General features: G+C 46.6%; 1 protein-coding gene across 1 annotated transcript in view; it reads left to right on the top strand.

The window, feature by feature from the left end:
* Window positions 1-21,021, top strand: part of PLEKHD1 (pleckstrin homology and coiled-coil domain containing D1) — a 44,775-nt gene extending 23,754 nt beyond the window's left edge. The window contains exons 5-13 of the mRNA XM_077820244.1: window positions 3,353-3,444; window positions 7,537-7,589; window positions 11,294-11,388; window positions 12,079-12,172; window positions 13,551-13,729; window positions 14,579-14,711; window positions 15,962-16,106; window positions 20,118-20,258; window positions 20,861-21,021. Coding sequence (XP_077676370.1) covers window positions 3,353-3,444; window positions 7,537-7,589; window positions 11,294-11,388; window positions 12,079-12,172; window positions 13,551-13,729; window positions 14,579-14,711; window positions 15,962-16,106; window positions 20,118-20,258; window positions 20,861-21,021 — 1,093 coding nt within the window. The remainder of the gene's footprint in view (window positions 1-3,352; window positions 3,445-7,536; window positions 7,590-11,293; window positions 11,389-12,078; window positions 12,173-13,550; window positions 13,730-14,578; window positions 14,712-15,961; window positions 16,107-20,117; window positions 20,259-20,860) is intronic.
* The last annotated feature ends 2,892 nt before the right edge of the window (window positions 21,022-23,913 follow it).

A 23,913-nucleotide genomic window follows, 5' to 3' on the forward strand; every position in this document is an offset into this window, starting at 1 on the left:
GCCACAAAGTGCACAGGCATTCTTTCCCCTTATGAAAATAGTCTAATGTAACTAATTTCTAAATCCATAAGCAAACAACCCCTAAACCAGCTAAACATGCATTCATACTAGTTGATATAATATTTGATATAAAACAACTCACCCACACAAGCACAGATTGCAAATACCAACAGAGGTTCTCAGTTGTCTGCCAGCTACAGTAGAACTTTAGATATCAATTATTTAGTGTCCCAAAGTCCTAAGGGAAGTTCTTTGAGAAATACATAGTTGGTTTCTGATTGAACTTTCAAGGCAATTGGGCCACTGGTCATAAGACTGCAGCTTTCGTTTATAATGCACATAAAATAAACGTGTTGATTACTTCTGAAATATGAGCCAGGTTATGCAGACATGGGAGACCCATCTGCTTTTAAGTTCAGCTTCAATGGGCTTAAGATTGTATCATAGGGACAGGGTGAGGGGATGACAATTTTAGGGGAGTATTTGTGAAAAAGTTAACCTAAATAAACAGACATTCTAAATGCTTTCATCATTTTCAAGCCATTAGTATAACAATGTATGAAATCCTGGCCCCATTGAAGAAAATGGGAGTTTTGCCAGTGACTTCAATGAGGTCGCCCAGTGTCTCAGCATTTCAGAAACTACCCACACCCCTTGTGCACATCTCTCTCTCTCTCTCTCTCTCTCACACACAGACACACACACACACACACATATGGTTCTCTGGGTACCCAAGACTGTGAGTCATCTTGTTAACCCCCCCGCCCCCCGCGCTTTCAACATGAGGGAGACCTACTTGTACTTAACTGGTGTCAGCTCCCTGACTCCTCTTCTGGGCAATGCCAGCCCATGGTTTGCCTTGTGGGTTAACAATTGGTACATCCCAGTCCCCAAACCCCTTTGAAACATTACCCTGTAGTGTTCAGCCCCTTATCCACTGAACAATCCTAGTAATACACAGTCTGCTGTCCCCGAGGGAACAGTACACACCAGCTTGAATGATTCAACTCAGAATCATCTCCTTGTACAAAACCACAGCACTGAGATGTATCTATAGTGAAAACAAGAATAAGTTTATTATCAGAGATTCAAGATTCAAATGATAGTGAGTAAGAATATTGGAAACAAATGGTTAGATACAAAACAAAATCATAACATGCTTTCTAGAGACTAAACTTAACTAACAGGTTAACCTCCTGTCTAAAGAAGTTTATCTCATCCCCAGGGTTCTCTGCAGTGTTTCCCCCAAGGTTGGCTGAGATCCTGTTTTCATGAGTGTAAACAAGCAGTCTGTTTACTTCTAGGTGCAGGATAAGGGGATGTCGTCTTTGACTTCTATTTCTACACCCCAAAGTTCATTGTCTGTACTCAGAGACAGTATAGCTACCTGTGGCTTGTTTTTCCTGCATGCTCCTTCCCTGTTGACGTCCCATGCCTTTGTTGATATTGCATGTAAAGTGACGTCCATTGTGTTAGCTTGCAACGCTTCATTTACATTTGACAGAAAGAGCAGTGAATAAACATCTCTTGTTTGACAGAAATGCGGTTTCTGCTGGTGACTCGTACCTCGATACAGTATCTAAGAGCGTATTTTCGGTCTACATACATAGCTCCTTACGTATCGGCGCGTGCTTTTCACAGTGACATTAATGACGAGTGTGACCCCGGCTTTCATTTGAGGCCTCCAATGATTTTCTTTGGTGAACCAGAATGTACAGATCAGTATCAGGACATTCCATAACCCCAGCTGGCATTAACGTGTTCTTGGGTCACATGGGCACACATTGACATATTTTGCACATAATTGGATGCTGAAACTGTACATTTTTATTAATTTTCTTCTAATTTCTCAGCATTTTAGATATCATGGATACACATTAGCTTAAAAGAAATCCAGTTGTGTGCAAATAACAGTTAAAGCCATACATTTTTACTAATTCTCTTCTAATTTGCTGTTAGAACAATGAGCTGTCTCAGTCTTCTCTCACTTTGCTTTTCCTGTGGATTCAGATGCAAATGAGCATCACCTTGCTCAGTTTACACTGGAGACACACTTTGTCTCTGGCATCATCTTGCTCATTTTACACTGGAGACACAGGCCAACAGGCAAAACAACATTACTTTGCCCGGGGCAAACTTGTTTATCGCATCTGCCCCCAGAACACATTGTGGGAATTTGTTTCTAGAACACTTTACATAACTCCTTACACTCCATCTGTACATGTATCACACGGTGATATTCATGACTAATGTGGCACTCGTGTTTATGATACTTTACTCGATACACTTCTATAGCACAATAATACTGTGTCCAATCAGCTGATTTAATTGCTTATTTTTGGAGTTCAGATCCCCTGTTCTCCCGCTGATGTGTCTGGACCCTGATTGTCACAATGGGTTAGTAGGGATGGTAAAGAACTGAGAAATTCCTAAATGGGGCATGCTATTCATATGTGCATATAATTAACTGGTCTGCATTTTAAGTATAAAAAGGTTGTGTTTTTTCTAGTGGTTGAAGCCGAGGACTGAGAAGCTGGAGCTCTGCCTTTGACTTATTATTAGTCCTTGGGATTGTCACTTAAGCTCTGTACCACAGCTTACTGTATCTTTAAAGTGTGGCCAGTGATGCACACCAGGAGGATTGTGTGGCTTTATTTAATAATGTTTGCAAAGCACTTTGAGGTCTTCTGGCAGATACTGCATGCAAAGTATTGTTATAACGCACCCCCTTCTCTCTTTACATTTTAGCTTTTCTTTTGATGTTTAGTTATGGCTCTTCATTGTTTCTAGAGGTAGTAACCATGGGCTAGGCAGGGGCTCCAGGACATACATCAAATCCTACTGGCTAATTGCCCATCAGGGAGAGATTTCCAGTTGGTCATGGGATACCAAAAGGGATGAGGACAAAAATCAGAAGGGGAGGAGCTGGGGACAGGGTAATGCCCAAATGGAAATTGGCAGTGGTGGGGCAAAGCGTTGGAAAGGGGTGGAGCCAGGGGAGGTACAAGTGGCTAGAAGAGATGGGTCTTAGACAGGAGGTGCGATGGCATTGGTCATCATCCTCATCTATTAATCAGTGTCTTACCAATCCATCAGGATCAATTTGACAGGCCCAATGCACATCCTACTACCAGGTACCTGGAAAATCCCCCTCTATTGATTGTATGCCAGGAAATTTTACAACTCATTTTAGCAGAAATAATATTTTATTTTTTAAAAAAATAATTCATCAAATGCATGGGACTCTGTTTGAAGTTGTAGACAATTTAAGCCTGAGTTTTCCTCCTCACTCAATAATTCCTAGCCCTGCTTCCTTCCCAATTCTCTTTATTTCTGTTCATTCTCTTTTTAGGACCTGGAAGAATGCTCAACTGGGAGAAGCCATGATTGAGAGCCTGGAAGCTCAGGGGCTCCAGCTGGCCAAGGAGAAGCAGGAATACTTAGGTTAGCTTGAGCAGCTTTTTGTACTGGGGACTCTTTAGGTTCAGAAGTGCCCAAGGGTTGCAGAATCCTAAATAGCACCCCTGTCTCCACTTTCTGTAACTGCTGGTGAGGTCCAGGCTGGTCAGCTGCAGGCTTTTATGAAATCAGCCATTTCTATTCAGCTATCAAGGGAGATGAACATAAAAGCAAATACTAGGGTTGAGTTCAGGACATTTATTGTAGGTGCTTAAAAGTATGCATGTGTCCAGTCAGATGTGATCCTTTAGCTCCTAATAAATGGACAACGTGACTCTTGTTCTTGAAAAGTTTGAGGGTCCTGACTCTGGCAGTTAGCGCATGCCGGGCATACATAGGTACTCGTGTGCCAGTTTTAATTCCTCAGGAGTGGCATTTCTTATGGTGACTACAATTTTGGGGTTGTTGTTTTTTTTCCATTGGGGTTTTTCCATTCCAGTATTTTCACACTGCTGAATCCCCATCTCAATTCACCCCTGTGTTAGTGGTGATAATGTGTATGGTGGCAATTCTAGCCTGGTAGATTATGGGTTCATGAGCAGGCAAATGGCTCAGCTAGTGCATGTGTACATTTCAGATAATTAGTGGCTTCTCTGGGTAATTGAGACTACTTACACCTTAAGCTAAGGCACCTGGTAAAATAATAATTAATATGAATGCTGTGAGCTACACTCTGTCATCCAACTCCTGCTAATAAAACTTTAATATATTTCAATATTAAGAACAACTTGTTAACTATAAGGGTTGTTAAGCTCTGGAATAGGCTTCCAAGGGAGGTTGTGGAATCCCTATCACTGGAGGTTTCTAAGAACAGATTGGACAAATACCTGTCAGGTATGGTCTAGGCATACTTGGTCCTGCCTCAGTACAGGGGACTGGACCTGATGACCTCTCAAGATCCCTTCCAGCCCTACATTTCTGTGATTTTTTTTTTTATGGAAATCTGAAGATGAAGAAATATTTCTGTTTTACATTATTGCATTCACTGTGCTCCAGGATGATCTCAGTACATTGCCTGGGATTTAATAGTAGTAACCATAATTAGAGCTCTAAAGCACTTTCAGTCTGAAGATCTCAAAGCCATTTATAAAAGTTTTATTTATTTATAATGAATGAATTAAGCCTCACAACCCACAAGTGAGATAGGAAAATAATACCATCCCCATTTGCCAAAGGGATAAACAGAAACCCAGAGAGGATAACTTGTAGAGCTGGTCAAAATGTTTTGGAAGAAAACTTTGTCTAAAATTGCCAAGATTTTTTTCATGAAAAGCTGGTGTGTATTTCAAATCTTGTTCATAAATTTTGGGGTGATATTTTTATCAACACCTTTATTGTAATTTTTATTTTAAAAAGTTATGGAAATGGTTACTGACCATTTTCATTTACATCACAGTTCGATCACATTTTCAGTTAAAATATTGATGAAACAAATTGGTGCAAAAAATTCTCTTTGGCCCCTGTGCACCAGAAGTAGTGCTGACAGGGAGTTATTAATGACTTTTAGTTAACAAAAAATTTCCCCCCCATTTTTCAACCAAATCTGATGACTTTGCCCACAGCCACACCGTGAGTCTGTTAGAGCTGGGAACAGAGCCCAGATCACCAGATTCCCGTTCCCCTGCTCTCATCCCCGGCCTTGCTTTCCAACCTTCCAGGGACTGACCCGGGACTGATCTATGGGAGGATTCTCTCAACCAACCCCTGTTTCTCCAGGATGTTTCCAGACACCTGCATCATGGTCTCTCAGTTCCCTCCCCACCCCACTTCAGGTGCTAAAATACCATTACCAAATTCTGTAGGGAGGCTGCAGAACGCTATGCAGCTCTGTGGGAGTGGAACCCTAGCGGAATGTGGTAGCTATGAGAGAGATTCTCCCTATAAGAACATAACAGGATCTTAGCGGGAAGACCTGTCCCTCACTGCTGAATGTCACAGGTTAGCGGGTTTTCACTATTAGTGGCCAAACATCCCCTTCATAACCCCCAGGATAGCATAAGAATTGTTAGTCCTTTCCCAGGTTGCAGTCCTATACGGGGGAGGAAGAGATATCTTCTCTGCTAATTAGCAGCTATGTATATACAGGGATCTTTGATCCATAGCAGGGACATTCAGGCTGACTATTCAGTACTGTCATGCCTGGCCACTTTCATTTGACAGCTTTTGCTTTGGTTTGCTTTGTTCCAATATAACTGCTGAGGTTTCTGCCTTATTATTAGCATCCTGGTCAGCGCTCCGTGTCCCTCCAATGGTTAGTGCTTTGAGGACAAGAGAGTTTCTGGCCACTGGGAGATCAGGTCAAGACTCTGGGAGGCACGCATACTGCTCTACCTCCCTTCTATTGGGAGCGTCTGTACTTCCCCCGACCCCCTCCGGAATGACCATCCATCTCCTACCCTCGCCCCTGTGCCCAGTCCTGCCCCCAGGCTGGGAACCACAGGGATTGGTGGACTGCATCAGAAGGTCAGACCCTGCAGGACCTGGTCCTCCCAAGACGGGCAGGAGTTCGAAGAAAGGGAAGAATTGGCACATTGCCAGCAGTGTGGCACATGGGGCAGGCAGCATAGGTTCTTCAGCCTACAGCATGGGTGGGGAGCTGTGGTTTTGGCAGCATCTTCCAGCGCTCACAGGGAGATAGTGGAAGGGTCTGGGGTTTTGGATGGGGGAGAAGGAACAGGAGGAAGGAAGGAGAGGAGTAGAGGTTCTCAGAAAGAACAGAATAATGATATTATTCATCTGTATTACTGTAGCATCTAGGAGCTCTAGTTGTAGATCTGGATCCCATTGTGCCCAATAATAATAATACCTAGCTGTTAGCTCATGCTTTTAATCTTTAGATCTCAAAGTGCTTTCCACAGGAGGTCAGTATCGCCATCCCCATTTGACAGATGGGGAAACTGAGGCACAGAGCAGTGAAGTGACTTGCCCAAGGTCACCCAGTAGGCCAGTGGCAGAACTAGGAATTGAACCCATTCTGCTGAGTCCCACTAATGCTCTCTAAGAGTTAATCTCAGAGTGCGCAGGAACTCTGGGTACTGACCTTGTTAATAAACCAATAGGTGCTCTTTTCAGCATGGCCGAAGTCCAGCTGGAGACCTTAGGAAGGGGCAGGGCTGAGATACTTCGTTACTCACAGGAATCCCTCTGAGGCTTAGAGCTTTTCAAGACAACTGAAGGAACCCAGTTTTAGCTGGGGCATCATAACAGTGCAACCAGTTTCTTCACAATGTCATGCCACAGAGATGGAAATGGGACATAGATGCTATAGTCATCTCACTGGATGGCTGGTGGCATCCCTGTTAGTAGTGAGCAGCTGATTATCAGCATGACATAGGCAATGGCAACCTCAGAGAGAGCAAATTTTGTTGAATAAACAGGTGGAGTGAGCACAATAGTGAGCATTAAAGGAAATGAGGGCTAGACAAGTGTGTCTAGTAGCTGATGGCTGAGATCATGACCCAGAGTCTAGTCCTAGCTTAAGAACAGAATGTGGCCTGCTAGTTCAGGTAAGGGACAGGGAGTCAGGACACCTGGATTTTGTTCTTGGCTCCGCCACTTTGTAAAACTTTGGGCAAGTCACTGAACCCATCTGTATTTCAGTTTCCCCAGCTGTGTAATGGAGAGAATGATATTTTCCTACCTCACATGAGGGTTGTGAGGGTTCCCTCACTGATATGCTCTAAGAGTCTTAGAAGGAAGACATCAGAGGGAGTGCAAAATATTAGTGTTTGTGTGTTTGTTAAAAATTTGGCAGGAGAAGGATAACAGAAAATCCCATTAAAGTCGTCTTGGCCTTAGGAAACACTCAGACAGATGTATGCAATGCAAGAGGGAAGTCTGCATTTTCCAGCTCTGTGTGATCAGTGCCCCAAGATCATAAACACCCCACTGCATTATCAATTGCTTTTCTTCCTGCATTTGGCCTAGGGTGATCAGATAGCAAGTGTGAAAAATCAGGACAGGGGGTGGGGGGGTAATAGGTGCCTATATAAGAAAAAGCCCCAAATATCGGGACTATCCCTATAAAATCGGGACATCTGGTCACCCTAATTTGGCCTATGTTGTGTGTGTTTGCAGATAAGCTGATGGAAGAGACAGAGGAGCTGTGTCTGCAGAGGGAGCAAAAAGAGGTGGGTGCCCATTCAAAGCCAATCAAATCATACCCCTTCCTATTCCCTGCAGAGTGTAGGGCAATCTGTTGATTGGAGGGGCTAGCACCATGCAAAGCCCAAAGGCAACCATGCTCCTGGATGCCCCTTTGATGAGTAAAGGGATGACAACCAAGCCCTGTAGATGGATCCTGCACGCTTTTGGTTTCATCTCTTCTCACTGCACCATCTCGCCTTCCTTGATGTTAGCATCTAGTCACATGTAGGAAAGGTTGAAAGTTGTTGTGAGAGGGAATAAGGATGCTATTTGAATTACAACCTGGACCAGGAGGGGTTTCTGCTGGTCAGGACTCTCTCTTTCTAGTCCTTGCCCCTCATTGCTGGTGTACCTCAGTCTCGACCTGCAGTAGTACCCTGGCCCATTCTAGTCTTGAGCAGAGACAGTTAATTATGGGTGAAATTCAAGAGGTTTGGGGCTTTGGGTTCAGTTCAAATAAATACCCAATCATTCAAATGCTACTATGAAACTTACCCAAATTATTAGAACCGATTCAGCACTTGCTCTCTCCCCTGGCATCACCACAAACACCTTTCAAAGACCCCTCCTACTTTATTATGTCTTCTTGAGGGGTGGGGGTTTCAGAAAGTTTCTGCTCCCTTCCGGGGTCTACAGAAGTGGCGGGTCCACTTCTCCCTCTTTTAGGGCTAATCTACTGTCCCCTCTAGCTCCTTTGGGCAGCTGGCTAGTAGACCTGCAGTGGAGAGGGAGTAATTTTGTCCGAGAGCACTGGGCTGGATCCCTACTCTTACAAAGCCTGCCATGGGTGCTTTAACATTCACAGATAGCAGACAGGAGCAAGGGCAGTTTTGAGGTCCTTTGTTCCTAAAGGAGGGAGAAAAATATAATCTACAGGGAGCGTAATTGGTCTGACATTTTACAGGCCTGCAGGGCTTCACAGGAATGGTTTGGGAGTGCACTGTGTTTGAACTGTTGGATCTGCCATATGGATGTACAGTCTTTATTATTAATTTATCTTGTCAGTTTCAATCAATGGTTCTATGACACTAACGGAGCCACTATAAGAGCTTCACCTAGTGGCTAACTCTAGTACGTTTTAAACCAAGACTCCTGAGACAAAAGTCCTTTGTTATTCAGTTATTGAGCGGATCCTTCTCCTGTGCAGTGTCCACAGCACTGGTGTAAAAAAATAGCCATTTTGACTGGGGAGCATAAGCTTGTTGAGACTGGGAAGATGGGTGGTGTTACTTATCAGCCTTTTTAAACACCACTTATCACCAAGTGTAGACAAAGGCAGTGATGATTCATAGATACTAAGGTCAGAAGGGACCATTATGATCATCTAGTCTGACCTCCTGCACAACGCAGGCCACAGAATCTCACCCACCCACTCCTGCGAAAAACCTCTCACCTATGTCTGAGCTATTGAAGGCCTCAAATCATGGTTTAAAGACTTCAAGGAGCAGAGAATCCTCCAGCAAGTGCCCCATGCTACAGAGGAAGGTGAAAAACCTCCAGGGCCTCTTCCAATCTGCCCTGGAGGAAAATTCCTTCCCGACCCCAAATATGGCGATCAGCTAAACCCTGAGCATGTGGGCAAGATTCACCAGCCAGATACCCAGGAAAGAATTTCCTGTAGTAACTCAGATCCCACCCCATCTAACATCTCATCACAGGCCATTGAGCCTATTTACTATGAATATTTAAAGATCAATTAATTACCAAAATCATGTTATCCCATCATTAAAAATGTTAGCTGGTTATGGATAGCAGCTAGCACACATTTCAAACACTACTCAATGCCAATACTCAGAAGCAAACTAGGGAAATGTGGTCTAGATGAAATTGCTATAAAGAGGGTGCACAACTGGTTGAAAAACTGTATTCAGAAAAAAGAAAAGGAGTACTTGTGGCACCTTAGAGACTAACGAATTTATTTGAGCATGAGCTTTCGTGAGCTACAGCTCACTTCATCAGATGCATACCGTGGAAACTGCAGCAGACTCTATATATACACAGAGAATATGAAACAATACCTCCTCCCACCCCACTGTCCTGCTGGTAATAGCTTATCTAAAAGCCATTTCCAGCACAAATCCAGGTTTTCTCACCCTCCACCCCCCCACACAAATTCACTCTCCTGCTGGTGATAGCCCATCCAAAGTGACAACTCTTTACACAATGTGCATGATAATGAAGTTAGGCCATTTCCTGCACAAATCCAGGTTCTCTCACTCCCTCACCCCCCTCCAAAAACCCACCCCCATACACACACAAACTCACTCTCCTGCTGGTAATAGCTCATCCAAACTGGCCACTCTCCAAGTTTAAATCCAAGTTAAACCAGAACATCGGGGGGGGGGGGGTAGGAAAAAACAAGAGGAAATAGGCTACCTTGCATAATGACTTAGCCACTCCCAGTCTCTATTTAAGCCTAAATTAATAGTATCCAATTTGCAAATGAATTCCAATTCAGCAGTTTCTCGCTGGAGTCTGGATTTGAAGTTTTTTTGTTTTAAGGTTTGCTGTCAAACTGGGAGGATATATCAAGTGAGGTCCTGCAGGAGTCAGCCCTGAGTTCAGTACTAGTCAATATTTTCATTAATGACTTGGATAATAGAGGGGAGAGTATTCTTGTAAAACTTGCAGATGACACGAGGCCAGGAGGAGTTGCAAACACTTTGAAGGAAAGGATTAGAATTCAAAACAACCTTGACAAATCGGAAAGTTGGTCTGGATTCAACAAGATGAAATTCAATACAGATAAATGCCAAGTACTACACTTAGAAAGGAAAATCAAATGTACAACTACAAAATGGGGAATAACTGGCTAGGTGGTAGAACTGCTGAAAATGATCTAGGAGTTATAGTGGATCACAAATAGAATATCAACCAACAATGTGTTGCAGTTATGAAAAAGGCTAATATCACTCTGGGGTGTATTAACAGGAGTGTCATACATAAAAGCACTGGTGAGGCTTCAGGTGGTATGCTGTGTACAGTTTGGGGCTCAATACGTTAAGAAAGATGTGAACAAACTGGAAAGAGCCCAGAGGAGAGCAACAATGAAAAAAGGTTTAAAAAATCTAACCTAGGAGAAAAAGTTAAGAACACTGGACGTGTTTAGTCTTGAGAGGAGATGACTGAGGAAGGACCTGATAACAATCTTAAAATATGTTAAGGGCTGTTGTTTAAAGAGGATGGTGATCAGTTGTTCTTCATGTCCACTAAAGGTAGGACAAGAAGTAATTGGCTTAATGTGGAGTAAGGGAGAGTTAGGTTAGATATTAGGGAAAGCAACCTAACTACAGTACAAGGAGAGTTAAGCTCTGGAGTAGGTTACCAAGGGATGTTGTGGAATCCCTGTCATTGGAGGTTTTTGGCAACAGGTTAGGCAAACACCTGTCAGGGATCGTCTAGGTTTACTGGGTCCAGCCTCAGTGCGGGGGATGGAGTAGATAACCTCTTGAGTTCCCTTCCAGCCATCCATTCCTATGGTTCTGTGATTTAATAATTATGTATTTCATGTCTTTACTGTTTTGGATTTGGAGGCAACACTAGTGCTCATGTGGGATGGTGGGGAAGGCCAAGTTAGAAAAGGGCAGTGTGACTATAACATAAAATGAATTGAGTTACTGCAGGGGTAACCATTTAACCCTCTGTGCGCTGCAGCCGAGTGCACTTATTTCCCCATGTTACCTCTCAGGAGCTGGAGCGTCTTAACCAGGTGCTAGAAGCAGAGAAGCAGCAGTTTGAAGAAGTGGTCCAGGAGCTGCGGCTGGAGCAACAGCAGATTAAACGGTAATGAATCCAAGACAGGTAGGAAACCAGGTGGGCGACAAGACAGCTGACACTTCCACAGGTGAAGAGAAGCGATCTCGGTTTCACTTTGCATTCAGGACCCCAACAGCCTTTTTAGAGCAGTGCAGTAAATAGGATGGAAGAGTGACCACCCCATAAACTCTGAGTACTATGGCGATAAGCACACACATGGGTGCATATTCCAGACTAGGGCATTTCCCGTGGCCGGTCATGGCATGTGGGAGCATATGTACATTATTGGCACATGTGTCACAATTCTCGACACTGGAAGTCACCGTGCCACGACTGCACTGAAGTCAGTGGAGTGACACTGTGGATGGATTTGAACCCTAAGTGCCTAGAATTTATAAGGCACATATGCCCATATGCAGTGGTTAAAGTCAATTGAAAGAGGCTCTCACCACGCTGGCCATGGGGGGATGGGAGCTGGGGGAGCACTGCCTACCCAAGCCAGGGAGAGGAGGAGGAATGCTTCCTCTGTTATGGTTGTGTCCCCCAGCTCCACCTTAAGTTAACTTGTGCCTGGCATTTCTGATTCCTGACAGCACCCCTTCCAAATCAATACTAGAGCATCCTATGGCAATGGCCAACTCTACAGCCTATGGTAGTGTGAGTGCAGTGTTTGGGGCTATTATTCCCCCACAAAGTGCATAACCATTGTCCTTTTAGGGAGCTGGAACTGACAGCCCAATCCCTCAAAGGAGTGGAGGAGGAGAAGAAGGAACTGCGAAGCCTGACAGAGTCCTTACAGAAAACACTGGAGGTCAGTGATAGATTTTTCTCCTCATGGTGACAGCCTTTCGGGGAAAGTGCTATAGAACTAAACAGGGATTAAACTAATAGTATCCTGTAGCAATTACTCTAAAAGCCTATAGAGTTTGACAGAGAATCAGATCCTTCTACAGGTCAATTGATCCAGCTTATAGAACTCTTTAGCAGGGACATATGTCAAGATCCTCTCCTGTGTTGAGATCTCTTCAGGACAGGGCTGGAGCTGTCAGAGACCCAGCTATAGCTCCCTGATTCTCAAGCAGCAGCTTCCCTGGCCTAGCCCTGGTCTAAATTAGAGCAACCAGGTGGCAGCTCTAATTTACAAAGCTGCATATGGTCTCGGAGAAATCATATACCAGCTGAGAATGTGGCACAGAGTGGAGCTCCATCACACCTCTTCCCTCCCCTATTATAACCCCTATGTCAGGATGGCTCCTCTAGCTTTATGCCCTCTGAGAGATCCCTCCCCACACACTGGGAATTCTCAGCTAGGCAGTAGCACCCAGAATATGGCCTATAATTTTCCACTGAACTCTGCAGGATGGTCCAACTATCCTATGGAAAGGATCTCATTCTGTATTACATTCTGCGGGTTTTTAGAGAAATGGCCATAGAATCCTGTTGATTTAATCCCTTTTTGATTCTGCAGGACTTTCCCATAATACAGATCCTCTCTCATTTGCTCTTGCTCTTTAGTTTTTTTGCTGGGTGGTTTGGGTTTCAGTTTGAGCACTGGGCAAAAACCAGGAGTTCATGGTTCAGGTCACTTACATTGCCCGACCTGGTCTGCTCCACCATTGTTGCAGGTACTGGTCAGACAAAGTTTGGGAATGACAGTATTAAGGAAGGAATGATTCTGTCCTGACTACAGTCAATAGGTTGAGCAGTACAGAGGAAAACAGTGTCGTGTGCCCTTCCCCTCTAGCTGATAGGGATTCATCAGCATGCAAGGGGAGAGTCTGCTGGCACGCAAGGGTGCAGAGAGGCCTGGAGGGAGGAGGAAGAAGGGCAGTGAGGTTGTACAGTATTAGTGATGAGTAGAGGAAGTAAAGTTCCCCTTTCTTGGAGTACTGTCTGCTGAATAATCATGAGCCCGCATTGGCAGATTCCTTTAGAGAAGCCCCAAGTGATGGCCTGTCTTCCTGCATAAAGAGAGAACATTAAGGAGGTTATTGCTCCCAGGGTTGCTGGGGAGAAGGGGAATCCAAGGTTTAAGTGGGTGGGGAAAGGAGGGCAGCAGAAGGAAGGAGGGGCAATAGGGAGCCATTGGAGAGGAGTCATCTGGGAAGGTGCCTAGCCTAGGAACCTCCATGTCAGAATGTCGGTGGCCTGGCTAGTAATGACATGCTCTGTTCCTTCTCTGTCCCAAGGAGCTCTCCTGGGAAAAGCAAAGAACCCTGGAAATGCTGGAGGAGAATGAGAGCCAACTTCAGCCCCTGGCCAATGCTAACAAGCAGCCAAACCCCACCGGGTGTCTGCACAGCAACCTGCGCCAGATTGAGGAGAAGATGCACCAGCTCCTGAAGGAGAAAGTCTTGGCAGAGAGAAGGTAAGGTGGGGAATGTAGCTTACAGAATCCCAGAAGAGGAAGGATGAAGTGTTACTCCTTGCAGAAGGAACGTGGTGTTGGGAAAGGAGCTACCATTACTCCTGCAGAGGGAAGGTCATAGTAAGAGGAGACACTGGAATAAATTCCAGACTTAGAACTGTAATAATTTTAAAGCATTTTCTCTATTTTCATTAACATTGGCTATTTCCTGGTGGCCAACAGCCTTCTGCAGAGTTGTTAGACCTTTTGTCGTTTCCCCTCATGGATGCCGGCTGAGGAGTGGGAAAGTGCTAGTCAGGCAATTCAGATTGCCAGGCAGGTTCAAATTCGTCCTGGTCAGTGTGGCCATCTGTGGCCGTGCTGCTTGGTTGCCAGTGTGAAATGAGCTGGTTGACCTTTCTAATTCCCTGTGGTCAAGTGTTCATATTGCAGACACTTGACAGTCTAAGCAGAGAGGCCAAGGGTTCCAGGGGCCATGGAGAATGAACTCCTCTTTGACTCTAGAGCTGCTCCTTTCAGATCAGGATTGGGGCACATTAGCCCAACAATAGGCCAGAAGCATGTGCTACTGGTGGACCTGTTCTGTTCATAGAGAACTTCACCCTCCAGAGCTGTCAATCTGGGATCACTGCATTTACCTGTTTCAAAAATGGAGATAAAGTTCTAAGGGAATGCCGCAGTGAATATGTACAACTAAAACTGAGGCCAACTGGACTTGCAAGACCAGCCCTGCTCTGTCTGACCCATCAGAGCAGCTTTCAACCAAGGTCTTCTTTCCCTTCCTTTCTGGGAGTTGTAATGGCCAGGGAGAGGTCTTCTCTAATGCTCTTTTGTCATGCTGTGTGGTAGGATGAAGGAGAATGAGGAGCGGTCCCGAGCCTTGGAGGAGGAGCGGGAGTTTTACTCATCTCAGTCGCAGGTGCTGCAGAACTCGCTCTCAGAACTGACTGCAGAGAAACAGCAGACAGAGAGAGACCTCAAGGTACTGCATATGTTGCTCACTAACTCTGCCCCTGCTTTGGGCCCAACAGATTATCTCCTTCTTCTCCACTGCAGACTTCTTCAGGGATCTCAGAGTGTTGTAGCTTTTCTTTTGAGGCCTAAGATGGGAGTGGGGAGAGCTTCGGGGCCTGCACTTGGTCAGAGAGATGCTTATTGGCAATGTCAACCTAAATGAGCTCAGTCTCTGAAGAAGAACATGATCAGCCCTTCCACTCCAGAGGCAAAAAGCATGCATGGGTAGAGTAGAGACTTATACCAGACCCTGTAGGTCAACAGGTTTAGGCTCTGATGGGACAAGCAGTTGAATTCCACTAAGCAGGGCTATCCTCTGAGAGATTGTCCTGCCTCTGCAACCAGTTGCTCATATCCAGGGACTCCTGGACTCTCCTGATGATCTCAGCTGTCATAGTGCTGTATAGAGGGACTCCTCTCAACTAGCCAGCACCCAGATCTTGTAGGTATTTATAGATCAACACCAGAGCTGAACAGGATCAGCACAGTCTCTGGAGAGCGGGGCTTAGATGTTCCTGACTGCTGACATGATTGGGCTGCAGTCTTCACCAAGGGAATCATATGAGTGGTCTTGGCTGTCCCATGTCAATCTCATTGCAATAAATGGACCAAACATCACAGTTTGGGAATCACTGGTCTATTAGTCCACCAGACACTTCTTCTTGAAAAAGTGGGATAGAGTATCTGATTTTAGCCAAAGGGCAAAGGAAAATGGATTTCCACCTATCTTATCATGATGGGTGAATGCAGAAGGGCTGGCGGTTCAGTTTGGATAAACACCCAGAAGTCTCAATGTTTTTTACCCTTATCTTGAGTCAGTAACATTTAGCTAGAAATGTCACAAGGACAGTTTTTTTTCCCCCTCCATGAGATTCCATATACTTCCTGTTCTTTTTCAGCTAGCAATACCTACCCAAACAGCCTTTCTTATGGTATTTAAACACCTCTGATTCCAAACAGAACCTAGAATGGTGGGGGCAGCTGTGAAATCAGGAATTTGGAGTAATAGACAGTTACCCAAACACTGCTGAGCCTCAAGGAGGGGTTCAGTTTGAGGAACTGATGAACAGCTTGCATGGTTTCTATCTACACTGGCAATCCCTTCATATTCAATGCCACCCTCAGCTTTGGGTTCCTTGCAACTCCTGAGTCAGCAGCAGTATCACTGTTGTGTTGAATGGTTTTCCAGAGTGACTGATTTCCTTCCGTCCTCCTCAGGCTGAGATGAAGGTGCGTATGGATCTAGAGAAGAGACTGAGGGAGGCTGAAGAAGCCCTACAGAGCTTGGAGCAAGGCTTGAATTCTCTGGATTGCAACAAAGAGAAGGAGGAGAAAATGAAAACAGATGTCAGCAATTTGAAAAGTAAGTCATCTATCCTCCATCCCCCTCTCTGCTGGTGAATACGCTCCACAGAAGGGTCCATCTCCACAAGTCAAGCAAAGTGGTGTTTAGTGAGTTCTCAAAACACTTTGCAGCTTCCCTCTGCAGATTGCAAAAGCACTTTGCAAACATTAGTGAGTTAAGTCTCACTCTCCTGCGAAGGTCAGTGTTGTTCTCCCTTGTTTTATGGATGAAAAAACTGAGGCATAGAGAGGTTAAGTGACTTGTCGTAGGTCATATAGGAAAGCTGTGGCAGATCAGGGAACAGAACTAAATGGAGCTCAGCATCTCAGTCCTGTGATTCCACCACCATACAGTCCTTACAATCTGATCCTTCTGTATTTGGATGACAGCAGCCTAAGGAGCATTCAGCTTGGTGCTGGATGATTCAGTAGGTTTGTGTAGTGGGGCAGCTGCCCCACTGCGGCGGAACAGGGGTTAAAAGCACCCCTGGAGAGAGCTGTTGCTGGATAAAAAGAGTGAGAGCAGCTGAGGGAGTAGCTGACCACAGGTGTGGCCAGCTCAATTAGGGCCCAGCTGGCCCTGATAAGAGGGCTGGGGCCCAGGAGCTTGAAGGAGTTTCACTCTAGCCTTGGAGTGGGAAGGGCTAGCTGCCTGGGAGCAAGGTACCTGAAGCAGAGCAGTTCTGGGGAAGGGCACAGGGAGCTGGGGAGCTCCAGCCTGGTAAACACGCAGGCTGCAGGCCTTGTTGAAGGCCTACGAAAGGTACTGGGGCCGCAGAGGGGCATCCCAGGGATAGGCAAAAGCAGCAGGTCCTACCCCCTTGCCAATGATGAGTGGCCATTATAGACTGCAGTCTGCCTCAGGCAAAGGGGGCTAGATGATGACTGGCAGTAGCCACTGAGGCAAGGTGGGCTTAGAGGGTTGGGGGTTAACCGAGAGGGGAGACCCAGAGTGTGTGGGACTGCTGTGGGGCAGAACGCCAAGATAAGAGGGCACTGGGATCTGGGATGGACATGGGGCCTGAGGCAGGCGAGACACCGGCCACCAGGAGGTGCTCTGAGTACTGGGCGAGCTAATTCCCAGGTGACCAGCAGGAGGCGCCATTCCAGTGAGTCTGCAATCTGCTACAGTTAACCTTGTACTGTGACTCAGTTATTGCATCAGTGCCCCAGCCTAGCATTACAGGGTGTTGTGCTGTTGGAGGTGCAGTCTTTGAGATGAGACATAAAGCTGAGTTCCTGACCATGTGTCACTGAAGTTCCAAAGATGCTTTCAATAAGAGATAAGGGGGTTGACTCTAGGGTCCTGGATGATTGAGCTTTGGGTAATTATCCCTTCCTCAACTCCCTTGCAGCTCCAACTGAATGCAGTATTCTTCACTTCCTGTCCTATAATGTTGCTGGGAGCTGTTAAAGAACTGCCGGGCTTCATTTCAGTGCAGGGTGGGTGACGTGGGCCTGTGTATAGAGTGTGCAAAGTCCTTTGGGATCCTGAGAGTGAGATTCACCATAGAAATACAAGTGATTAGCATTCAGTCCATTTACATGAATCAGTAGATTCCAAAGTAGCAGCAAAGCAAAGGGCATGGTTCTCCACTACATTGCTCCAGCAGACTGTGGTGGAGTGAAAACCAGGTCCTGGCTCACTGTGCAGCTGGATCCCCCAGTCATCTGTTCCCCCATACATCTCCTCCGCCTTCCTCGCTGTTCATGGCAGGAGCCTGTGACTTGGGCTCCTCAGACGTATCCACGGTGCTGTTGTGGGGGAGGGTCTCCACTGAGGATGGCATATAGTTCTTTGTAAAAGCAGCAGGTCTGTTGCTTGGCGCCCGATTGTTTGTCGGCCTCCCAATATGCCTGCTGCAGCTCCTTGGCTATCACACAGCACTCCTGCTGGTCCCTGTAGTACCTGCTCTCCAGCGTCCCCTGAGCAATCTGTTCATAGATGTCCATGCTTCTATGGCTGGGGTGGGAGCTGTGTCTGCATAGCATCTCCCCACAGGTCCAGGAGAGCCAATATCTCCTGTCTGCTCCAGGCAGGAGCATGTCTGGAGTGTGTCGGTGGCATGGTCAGGTGGGCATTCGCACACAACAATGGAGAACTGTGAGGGGTGCTCACCAAGCTGGGAAAGGAATTTCAAAAATTCACAGGGCTTTAAAAGTGTCTATGTGGCGATGGGGGTGGGGCGGTTCTGGTCTCTGTGACCCCAGGCAGTGAAGTTTACAAAGGTGACCAGAGCGTTGAGGTCAACATAAGTAACACAGCCTCTCCACTTGCACTGCGTCAACCTAAGTACACTGACCGTGGTTCTACGTAGCTCAAGTAGGTGGTGTTACCGTGTCAGCGCTTACAGCGGTGGGAAGCCAATTTGAGTGTAGACGCATTAACAGTTAGGTCAGCATAAGCTGCCTTGCATCAAACTAACTTTGTGGTGTAGACCAGGCCTTAGAGAATGGAAAATCAGGTCCAAAATCTACATTGTCAGCACGGAATTCTACCTTGTGTTGAGTTAACTGAACAGAAACCTTCGCTCTGGCACAGAAAAGGCGGGTAACTTTTCGCACAAGGACTAGAACTCCTCCCAGCTTTAATTTTCTGCCCTAGGTTTTACTGTGTCTCCTCTTAAAAGAATTGAAGAGTATGGGTGAATTAAGTGCTTATAAAGGTTAGGGGTCAATACCACACACCTCAAGCCTGGCTTGCAAACCCCATCTCATCCCTGTCCTTTCAGGTCAGGATCAAGATGTGGTAGCAAAGATGTCTGGGGGCCTGTGACTAGCAGGGGAGTTGCAGAGGAGACATAAGGTGTGTTTGTGCGGATGGGGAAGGAGAGCCAGGCTGAAATGGTCCAAGATGTAGCTGGCTAGGGCAGAGGAGGTGCGCTGGCATAGCATGAAGGGAGCTGGGCCGAGGGCTGGAATAGAAGGGTATGTAGCAGGTCAGGATGCGGGTGCATTGGCAGAGCTGTGGGGTGGAGGGGGACTGAGGCTGGAATAGCAGGAGGTGCTGCAGGTCAGGGAAGAAACGCATCAGCAGAGCTGCTCGGCAATGTTTGCCCAGCATGTGCCCGTGTCGTTAGTCCCTCCATTTCCAAAGCTCACTTGGAGAGAGAATAAAACACGTGCAAATTCTCTTTCTTTGGAGATATATGGAAACATTTGCAGGACTTCCCCTTCTCCACCTTGGGGAACCCCATCTCTTTGAAGCATTTGAGAAACAAGGAGTGCAGTGGCCAGGGGCACAGTCCCGCTCTCTGCTTCCACTGAGCCATGAAATATGGCTGTGCTTACCAGTGGCCACAGCGTCCATCTGTCTTGATTACTTTGCTGATTTCAGACTCTCTGAACCAAAGCACAACCAGTAGTGCTTCAAAGGGTTGCATTTCTGGAGACCCATGAAGAGAGACTTTCTCCTGCTAAATACCAAGGAAAGAGCTAGCTGGCTCCTGGCTAGTGACTGTGACGCTGAGATATTCTTGCTGCAGCTGTAGGAATAACTGAGGGGGGATTGAATGGCTCCTGTGGGACTGGTAATGGGCTCTTTAGCCTTCACTTCACCAGTCTGAATCCAGCCCAGATCTAATACAGTCTGGAAGTTGCTACCCCCTGACAGTGCTTAGAGTGCAAAGAGGGGGGATTGCCAGTGGGTGCAGACCTGGAAAAAGTTGGCTTTAATTGCATGGGGTCACTGTGGGACACACTCTACACAGTGTCGTACCAAAGCTGCTGTTCCTAGGTTGTGATCGATGCCCCACTTACTTTCAAACCACCACCGTCCTCTGGTGGTGATGTGGGGCTTTGTGAATGAGTGTCTGTGAATGTGCTCCAGGATCAGATCCTCCTCTAAATGGTGCTGTAGACATGCAAGGTATGAGCACCTGGTCCATCTCTATGGGCAGTGCAGGACTGTTCTGAGCAGGACAGTGTAGCTGGTATCTAGTGTGCCCAACTGGGATAAGCTCGCTCTGGGGCCAATGTTAACGTTTAAAGTGCCTCCCTCACGTGGCTTCCTGGAATCTCTCCTCCCCAGAGTTCTTTGAGGAGTGCATCCGGAATGCCGAGCTGGAAGCCAAGATGCCCATGATCATGAAGAACTCTGTGTACCTCCACAAGGCTGCCACCCGCCGGATAAAGAGCTGCCGGCTTCACCGCAGGAGGTCCAGCGCTTCATGTAGGTGTTGGCGGCTCTTCCCACATTATGCTCTGGGGAGTGGGGATGGGAGGAGGTTTGCTGGAGGAGGTGAGGATTTTGTTCCACGAGGACTTTGTGTTTCTTGCCCCCTTGTGGCATCACCCACTCACGGGGCTGCTTGCAGAGAAACCTCAGGCACCAATTCTCCACCTGAATTCCCTGGCTTTTCACATACCTGGAAACATGGGGGTGAACCCCTTCAGTGCCATCGGCTCTCTGTGTGCATGCTGGGGAAGCATGCTGCTGCAGCTGGGTTGGTTTGAGTGATTGATCCATAGGAAGCCCCCTTTCTGGGGCCCTTGTGCAACCTGACAGCAGCAAAGGGGGAGGGGGAAACAGGCACTGCCTTGCCCTCATTCTTGCCCCTCTCTGAGGAAAGCAAGATGGACTTATTCCATGTGCTCTCAAATGTCATCATAGGTTACTATCTCCTCCCCCACCAGAGTCCAGGGTCATAAAGATGGCACTGCTTGGCTCCAACTGCTCTGCATTGGCTCCCTGTTGAATCTGGGTCTTGGACAATGTTGGGGCGGTCTCCGGCATGGGAGCGCTCACCTGTTTTACTGCTGCTGTTGTTTCAGTGAAACAGTCCCAGTCGTTCATCTTCTCCCAGACAGAAGCCGATAATATTGAGGAGCTGAAGGAGGCAGCCAAGAGGCTCAGCTGGGACCAGCACTTCCGGGAAACCCTCTATCAAATCATGATGTCACAAAAAAATTCTGCTTCAGGGGAGGAAAAGTGAATCCTCATCTCCTCCCATCAGCAGGGGGCTTCTGATCTCAACTCGTTGTTCAACTCATCAGAAGTTAAACCACTGGGGTCAGGGGGAGGATTTGCTCCTTTGTGGGGAAAGGGGAAGGATGGATGAATGCACCACCCTCCAGGGTTGTGGCTTTTAGTGTGTGTTCCTGAGCAGTGCCAATCTCTCTTTCCCCAGACTGCAGGGAGGCTCTGCCATTCCCCCCAAATCACCTCTGTTTACTTCAGCCATTTCCACTAGGACATGTTCTGCCAAAATCCCACAATCAGTGTTCAAATGAATCGCACACTTTAGCTTAGAGAGTGTTGGGTCATTTCTTCACAGTCAAGTTCTGTGGCCAAATGTAGGTGCTGCTAATAAACCCCTTTCTCTGCCTAATGTCCAGCTAGTGAAACTAGCAGATGAGACACAGCCCAATTGCTCTGGCTCGCCTTCTTTCTCAGCTGGTCCAATACATCCCTCAGTATCTGTGCTGGGAAGGGGGATGTTCCTCAGCGTGTTGCCTAGACACGGCAGTTATATCAGTCTCCTGAGGTGTGCAATGATGTCAAGCCCGGAACAACCTCTTGATGTAGCACCCTTTAAGCAGGTAATAATGCAAGGCTGAGAGTACCATCCAGAGGCACCAGCTTCCTAAATTCTGGGGACGGGGGTTACTTGACCCCTGCTCTGCCCCAGGCACCGCCCCCACTCCATCTCCCAAGCCCCTGCCTCTTCCCACCCCTGCTCCTTCCCTTCCTCCCCCTGCTCCTCCTGCATGCCACTGAACAGCTGATTGCAGTGGGCTGGAGATGCTGGGAGGGAGGGGAAGGAGCTGACTCATGGGGCTGCCAGTGGTTGGGAGGGAGGGGAAGGAGCTGATCTGCAGGGCTGCCAGTGGGTGCTGAGCACCCACTTTTTTTTTCCATGCGGGTGCTCCAGCCCCAGAGCACCCACAGAGTCAGCGCCTATGGTGCCATTGTCATCAGTGGCAACAAGACAACATGGGGTGGGTGGGTGACGAGAACCCAGCAACAAGTCCTGCTACCACAGTCTTAGTTAATTAACACACAACCTGAGGAGCGCTAGCTTCCTCACTGCCCAGAATAACACCACCATTGTCATGTCAGCTACCTACCAGGTTTAAGTTCGGGAAACTATCCAGGTTACAGCAGGATGGACACCATCCATGGTTTATCCAAGTGTTATCAATGGTGGTGCCCCTATTGAGAGATCAGGGCTTTTCCTTCCATTCCCTTTCCATCATGGCCTGCATCCTTCCTGGAATGCTGTAGGTGATGTGTTTGTCATGGAAGCCCAGACTTAACCTAGACTAGAAGAGAGGATTTGCCCAGCGTTTAATAATACTGTAAACTGCTGAAGAGAGAGGAATCAATTTTTTTATACAAACCTGATGGCCACTAGCACCTTCTTTTAAGTAACTAGCCGTACAAGGCTTGTATCCAGAATACAATAATAATAGTTCTTAGCACTCAGATATAACTTACAAACATATGTGGTAGGTGAGTATTAATATCCCCATTGTATGAATTGGGAAACTGAGGCACGGAAAAGTTAAGTGACTTACCCAAAGTCACAAAATTAGTGGCAGAACCTGTATTAGAGTTCAGGGGGTCTTGGCTTCCAACTACCTGCTCATTCTAGTAGGCCACTTTTCCGATCTATGAAGTGTTGTTTATAGGTAGACAGCAGCAGTGAGGCTGGAACCAGGCCTCATGCTGTCCCAGTGAACATGGTGTTTGTTAAGCTTGAAGAGCAGGTCTGCTGCTGTAATTCAGCAGGGTCTGTTTTGTGTATTTTGCAGAATTCCATTCTCCCCTCTCCATCCTAAAGCAGGGCCAAACAGTGATTCAGGAGATGCAGATGTTACCTGGGCAATAAGCAGGAAATTTGAGGGGAGGTCATGAAGGCATGGATCGTGTTTCATTTTATACATTTGTGCAGGCAGTCGCAGGCATCCTTCTGCCAGGCAATGAGATGTGCCTAATGATTCCAGTGTCCAACATCAAAGGCATAAAATGTCATCATCAGATAAGTGATCTTGTCAAAATGCCTCCTTAACAGTTTTGATCCTTTTGTGTTTTCAACTCCTATTTGCTCTGCAGAGCCAGTCATAAGTGTTGGAATTAGGGGTGCTGCAGAACCCCCTAACTTGAAGAGGTTTCCATCATATACAGGGTTCACAGATTGGTTCAATGGCTCTCAGCACCCCCACTATACAAATTGTTCCAGCACCCCTGGAGCCAATACAGCTATGGGAGACCAAGCTGGAGTCTATTCTTCCTTGCACATTCCTGACTAAAACACCATTTAATTTCCAGTTGCAGAATCTTTGTTATTTGATGATGTAAGAGGGAGAAAGACAAATCTAGATCCCAGCAAGAGAATCTGCAGTTCTGGCAGTTAGAAAAATCACCTTTTGATTTGTTAACACAACACCTTTCATCTGCAGTGTTTGGTGTTGATGTGACATTGCAGTATTGATCATTACTTCTCCCCTATGAAAATCAATCAAATCAGTCTAGCAGTGTTCAGTAATTACTAGAGTGAATTTATTGTTATTGTTGTTTATTCTTATTTGCATTGCAGTAGTGCCTAAGAGTTTTGGGTTGTGGACCAAGACTGCACTGTGCTAGGTGCTGTACATTGCCAGACTGTGACAGGACTGCACCTAAAATGCCATCTCCCTGGCCTCCCACTTTCACACACCTTCCTCAAGTGTGGTAGAGACCTAGTGTTTAAGGCCAGAAGGGACCACTAGACCATCCACTCTGACCTCCTGTATATCACAGGCCACCAACGCCACCCGCACACTAAGCCAACAACAAGACCAAAGTGTTACAGCTCACAGGAGACTAGACTGCTGTGTGTCAC

The sequence above is a fragment of the Eretmochelys imbricata genome, chromosome 6, assembly GCF_965152235.1.
Source record: "Eretmochelys imbricata isolate rEreImb1 chromosome 6, rEreImb1.hap1, whole genome shotgun sequence".
Lineage (NCBI taxonomy): Eukaryota > Metazoa > Chordata > Testudines > Cheloniidae > Eretmochelys > Eretmochelys imbricata.